This window comes from Poecilia latipinna, unplaced genomic scaffold (assembly GCF_001443285.1).
Source record: "Poecilia latipinna isolate Pla-1442-1.1 unplaced genomic scaffold, P_latipinna-1.0 Scaffold4664, whole genome shotgun sequence".
NCBI classification, from domain to species: Eukaryota; Metazoa; Chordata; class Actinopteri; order Cyprinodontiformes; family Poeciliidae; genus Poecilia; species Poecilia latipinna.
This window is the reverse complement of record NW_015117280.1, coordinates 5,916-12,424: the sequence shown is the minus strand read 5'-3', so window position 1 is coordinate 12,424 and position 6,509 is coordinate 5,916. Positions and strand designations below refer to the sequence as shown.

General features: G+C 38.8%; 1 protein-coding gene across 2 annotated transcripts in view; it reads left to right on the top strand.

Moving 5' to 3' along the window:
- The window catches only part of tmem200b (transmembrane protein 200B), a 13,775-nt gene extending 7,867 nt beyond the window's left edge, over window positions 1–5,908 (top strand). For both annotated transcript variants that reach the window (XM_015026263.1, XM_015026262.1), the window contains exon 2: window positions 1,229–5,908. In XM_015026263.1, coding sequence (XP_014881749.1) covers window positions 1,265–2,524 — 1,260 coding nt within the window. In that variant the 5' untranslated portion in view covers window positions 1,229–1,264 and the 3' untranslated portion in view covers window positions 2,525–5,908. The remainder of the gene's footprint in view (window positions 1–1,228) is intronic.
- The last annotated feature ends 601 nt before the right edge of the window (window positions 5,909–6,509 follow it).

Here is a 6,509-nt window from a genome sequence, read left to right as displayed (position 1 = left end):
TCAATAGCTAATTATCTTGTGAGAAAAAAAGGTATGATAGTTGAATTTGAGTTTGGCTGCTTTCGCTCCTTTGTATTTTGTTTGTTGCTCTACTGACTCTCAGATGAAACAGATCTGCATTTAGGCTTCAAATACTGTCTAAAATTAATTCTAGATGTAAAGGAAACCATCACTTTTAAACCAAATATCTACCAAATTTACAAATGTCGATTGATGTTCTGACCTGCACCTATTACCAGGAGATAGATCATACACGAAAAATAAGATCCTGGATACAACTCGCCAATATGAGCTTCATCTGTAGAATGGCCCAGCTCAGCCTCAGAGGCAGGGCTTGGAATAGAGCCACTGCTTCTCCGCCTTGAAAGGAGTAAGTTGAAGTAGTCTGGGTTGCTGTTCAGGATGTTCTGAGGTTTGGATAGAATGGACCAGCAAGAGTCTCTACTTGATTTGAGAGACAAAACATTTGTGGTATTTAAAACTCAACCTTTTTATTATTTTCAGTTTTCTGGCAAGAACTCTAATAATAAGTTATAATAAATCAATCAATACACACCACTCAATATTCCTGGATTCCTACATTAGTTTGTGATATGTGTTGCTTTTCCTAGTATAATCAATAAATCATCAAATAAATTATGTGCAGTAGGATAAATCTACAAAAAGTGATGTTTCTGAAAATAACATTTTGAGCTGTTATGAATGGATGACTTAATCTGACATCTTCTTTTGTCATATGATGTGCAAAAAAGATATGAGCTCCATAATTATTCAAAAAGGTACAAAATTGTTGCAACATATTAAAAAATATTACAATATTGTTTTATGATATCTAAAATTTGAGGTTGTCAGAAAAAAACATTGCATGACAAATATGTGGCCACCCATAGATAAAATACTGGGATGGGATAAGTGAAAAGCCTGGAAGTATGCCTAACTCAGATGCTGTTAAAGCAAATGCAGTCATGTTGGTTCTTTTAGTTTTACACAGTTGCTTCACTAAAAGTGAGTGGCAATGGTTTCATAGATATATGCCTAATCATTGTGATCAAATATTTCTATACTGTGTATATTTTCATCTAATTTTGCATCCTTATCACCAGAGTTGTATTTCCAATTTGTACTTGGAAAAGACACTCAGATGAATTCTATTATAATTATTCTTTATGTTCTGCCTGGTGGATTAGGTGTTAACTGCATTAATTCTTCAAATGTACTTTTCTCACAGACTTCTGGCAGAGTTTAAGCAGGACAAAACTGTGCCATGAAGACTGAGATGTGCAGAGGCATTAGACCACCATCTCCTCCCTGCAGACGGAAGCCGCGTTTCTGTCTACGAGGCAGAATGAAGAAGGACAGGATGATTCAAGGCAAGCTTCGCATCCGTTCTATGCCCGGAGCATTCCTGGTTCTGGGGGTCATTGTGGTAGCTGTTGGAACTGCTCTGGCTGTAGCTGGTTACTGGCCCTATCGGTTTTCAAAGTCATCCATAATAGAAGATACAGAACTGGAAAGTATTTCGGATCCACAGCCATCCAGTTGGAGTCTGGGTACCAAGGGGTTCTTTTCTCCAGCCAGTCTCCTCCATGGTGACCGCATGAAGCTCCTGGGGCCAGTAATCATGGGAGTCGGACTATTCATCCTGATATGTGCAAACACTGTCCTATATGAAAATAGAGATAGAGAGACTCAGATGCTGCTAGCTCAGATGCGCAATGTTATCTGCTCTGTATCAGCAGCTGTGCCCTCTGCAGGCCTCAGAGACTTGGCAGTAGCCAACTCTATGACCAAACACTATCAGTGGGTAAGCAGTCTGCCTGCTGCTCATCTCAATATCATGTGTCTGCAGCAGCTGGCATGCTCTGAGCCCCTACTGCAGACCACCTACATCAGGGACAAGGAGGGCAGTGTGGAAGGCATCTACCAGCAAACAGACCTGAAGACAGAAGCTCTGACTCATCACAAAGAGTCAGAGCCTGTACCCTCACCCCCTTCAACCTTGTGTAAGTCATGTGATCACTGCCAGGTAGACAGTAATTCTCAGACAGGGGAAGAACTGTGGAGCAAGCACTGTTTCAGTTTACAGACTGCCCCACTCCTCAAGCTTAATTTCTGCCTTGTGTCTGCTAGCTCCATGTCCAACCTTAAGCTGGAAGAGGTGGATTTTCCTGCTGCCCAACACAGGCGTTGTCAGAGTATGAGCTACAGGACTAAGCCTTACAAAGCCCAAATTGGGCTGCACTTCGAGAAGGAACTCTTCCCATGCAAAAAGAACATTCAGACAAATCAGCTCCAAATCAATAAAAAAGAGATAGGTTCCCAGGGTTGTGTGAGGATCCCTGTAGAGACGACAGATGCAGAAGAGGACCAAACCGGTGGAAGCTGGCCTCGACTAGAACTAGGAAGTGGGAGACGATACCTGAAACTGGAGAACAAAGAGGACTCTGTGGACAAACTCCTGGACCAGTTGGAGCATCAGTGTTCCTACTGGGATAAGAGTTTTGGCTCTGGGCCATTCCAGTGACAGATGTTGGATTAAAAAAAATTGAAAAATAAGAAAACAAAATAGTTTTTCTATTTTTAGTCTTAAATTATTTGGGATTAGATAACAAATGATGTCATACAATATGGACAAAATTATTTACCAGCAGAATTTTTAAAAATTACTTTGTTGTGGGTGAAGTGTTGAAGAGCAACGATGACTTTTTAATTTGGATAGAAGTAGTTGAAGCTCTACATTTTTAAAGAACAGGAGCATCACAAACTGGCTGCTGAAGAAAATTGCTTGCCTTTTCAATTTGGTTTGGCAGTAAAACAAGAAACTACCATTTCTTGCCAAATGAATGGGCATGTTTCCCATACAAAAATTGTGCACTGGTAGTAATGACACACAGTAGTGTTACTTCTCTATAAACATTTCTGAACCAATTTATCAGGGCTCATGAGGCCATAAAGTGCTGACAGCTCTCAAAAAAATGGAACTGCTATATAAAATGAGACATCTTTACTTATGTCTCTTATGACAAATGTTACAATAGACCACATATGCAAACTAAATGTCAATGAAATGTTATTCTGCTATTTGTCCAAAATAATTGTAACCTTTTCTACAACTTGGATCTTATTTTCTTGTTTGGCAAATATTTGCATCAGTTCTGATTACATTATTTAGTCTTTTTGCCTGCCCTTATTGCCAGTTCACATGGCATGCTGTACTTCTAACTTGTGACATCAATGTTTTGACTTAACTTTGAGCTACTCCTCTAAATATGCACTCACAATGTAGTTTCCTCTTAACTAGCACTTTGTGAAACTTCATTTTCAGCACATTCATTAAATGGTGGGATCTAAGTTCTATAAAGCATCTTCTTGATGTTGATGGATATGATAAGCTGAAATGGCCAAACCATAAAGAAGACTTGGCTTCTTCAGGCATGTTAGTCTTAAATTAAGTGTAAAATACTGAAGCACCAAGTTTTGAGCAAACATCAACTCTGATTTTATTATTTTTCATAATTGAAACTAACCATTAACGACATCCTGGACCTCCAGGGCCACCCAAGCCAAGCTTTCACCACATCGCCAGTCGGGGTAGGCTGGCGAACTTTCTGCATCACCTGGGTTGGTTTCCTCATTGCCCATCATGGGCACACCACTAGGATCACCACCGGCCTTGACCTACCGTTTCTCTCAGTCAGATTGTGACACACCGTGCATCATTAGTCAGATGACCTGGACATCCAATACATTTGCCGCAACTGAATCGATGGAATGAGTCTTTCAAGCCTCAGCATGCCCAATCCGGCATCGTGGGTATGTGAATACAGCAGTCCATGTATTGGGATCATGTAGATAGGAGTTCCACCGATCTCCCAGGCATCACAGCCTTTCAACACACCCTTAGCCATGTAGAACCTGTGGCACTTCCTGGACTGAACCTACAGCAAGACTGTGTTTATTTTTTTCTGCCCCATGACATCCAATATAATAATGAATAATAAAGAAAAGTCAGTGTCTTCCACAAACTTGAAGTGAATGCGATAAAATAGCATTCACTTCAATGCCATCCCACCATACATGACGGAATGGTTGCTAACTGGTTGAAGCCATCAATGCAAGCTGTGCTGCTACTTAACACAAAATCAATCAAAACCATGGATAATATCAAACATACGTCACCAGTTTGTGAAGTCTGTTTAAGCTGTCAGCTTACTGCATCAATCAATAAGTGGTACTGGCTGTTTTTCTGCTGCTTTTCAGCCTCAGCGTCTTCCCAGCTTCCAAGGTCATATATATAACAATATGACCCTCAATTAACAATATGACCCTTTAAGTGCTGACCTGTTGAACAACATGGGAGTGTAGTGATGAGGTTGGAATGTAGATGGCAAACCCAACTTTATTCAATATTTTATAATAAAGGTGGACATATTTAAACATGTCCACGTGAGTTGGCTGAACAATGGATTTGAAAATTGTACAGTTAGCTGAAACAGTGGCTCTTAAAGGGATCTTTGATTAGCTGTAATAATAGACTTTGAGAAATATTTATTTTAGATGTAAAAACAGTACACTAATAATAGTTGAATAATTTTTATAAATTTTAATCAAATATTGTCACACGTACATCACCATGTTGTTCACGCTGCAATACATTCTGGGTAAATGAAGTCTATTTGGCGTAGCTCCGTCCAACCAAAACAGTGATGAGTAATGTCATTAAGTCTTTTCAAATTGAACTGGAGCGCATTGAAATCGATAGGAATGCAGAAATCACAAGATGAAGGTGAGGAGGAGCAAACAGAGGAAGAGGAAAGAGTTGGTGTTTTACTGCTGCTGCCACCTTCAGCTTTATAAATGAAACACTGAATGACACGTACCTCTGGTGGTGATCCAGTAAGTAGTTTTATAACTCTGTATAATAGCCTAGTTGGTTAGAGGTTTACAGGCTTAAAATAACACACTGTTGAAGCAGAAACTAAACACATTTTAACGTGTAGATTTTGAGAGCCACTTTATGAAACCCCCCCGCCCCACTCTTTTGTTTTATTTTTACTTCAGTGAAGCTATGCAACTCCCCTGACCAAACATACTTCACTGAAGGTATGTTTTTTGGTGAATGGCATATTTTTACCTCTGTTAATGCTCACATTTTTACGAATGTTTTTACGCCTGTACAAACGTGAAAAAGTTTTTGATAATTTAAAAAAGTTACTTTTTAACATAATCTAATGTTTACTTTTACTTTCCAGTCATTGAAAGGGACAGTTGTCTTCTATATGCCTTTCAAAGACAGTTGTTCTAGAGGTTTGATCTAGAGGTTTTGTGGATGCTATAAGACTTATTGTGCAACACCTCCAGTTTTAACGCTTACTGTTAAAGTTGGAAACTGGATGGAAATGAGTAACAGTGTTAAGCATTTATATGTCCTGTGATTAAGTAACATGGTGCCTCATCCTGTGATGTCATATGCGTTGTTAAGATCCAAAGTTTTTAAATAAGACCCAAGTCATAAAAAGACAACCATTTTTGTGTCATCAGTATTTTCTTATTATTAACATTAATGGTTTTTAATTGATTCTGAGTGTATCTGTGTTTATGTGGTCACCACACTCCTTTACTTAATCAGCCCTTGATCTCATCATCTGATTTCAAAGGAAGATTGGTTTGCAAGTCCACCTGGATCTTGTGTAATTCTTAGTGTCTGGGTGAATTCCACCATTCTGCCTTTCATGTTTCAGTGTTTGTGCTGTCTGTTGTGTTATATGAAACTCTTAACTGTATACCAAGCAATATGATCAATCAGACAGAACAGTCAATAGTAGTGTCTTGCCCTGTGTTCATAGCAGGTTAAAATGTAATGGTTATGCCTGTGTTGCTAATGTTAAACATTCAGTTAATAGGAGATAAAAAAAAATAGCACACAGCTTAAATTAGAGCTGTGTGTTGATGTCTCAATTAAAACTGTCCAAAAACTGTCCCTGGTGTAGATTTTTCAATGCATATCCTCATCTCTCTGCACAAATGAATCAGTGATGATACTTTTTCCCTCCTGTTCCACAGTAAGAACTTCTTCAGTTGTAAGATCATGTAGTAGTTGGAGGTTCTCGTTGTAGTGTAAATCGTCTTGTGGTCATTATTCTGAGCTGGCCATGGGGCACAGTGATTTGTTTTTCTATCACTAGGTTTAGCAGATTGTATGACTGCCCTGGGGCAGGTCCACATCATCTCATTTCATTGGTCATTTAAAAGATGACTTTTAGGTTCTAATGGGTCATAAAGCTACCCCACAGGATTTCCTTCCTCTGACACCAGAAACACAAGAGAGTACTGCAAAGTACTGCTTGGAGTTAAAGCTGCAGTATTTAACTTTTTTTTTTTAAAGTAAGTTTTTTTTTATAGGTTGAAACTGTCAATATCTTGTGACAGTATAAGACAAATAACTGAAAAAAATTGAGCTCCTCTAGCCATTGTTAAACAGATTAAGAATATCATCAGAATTTATGTAT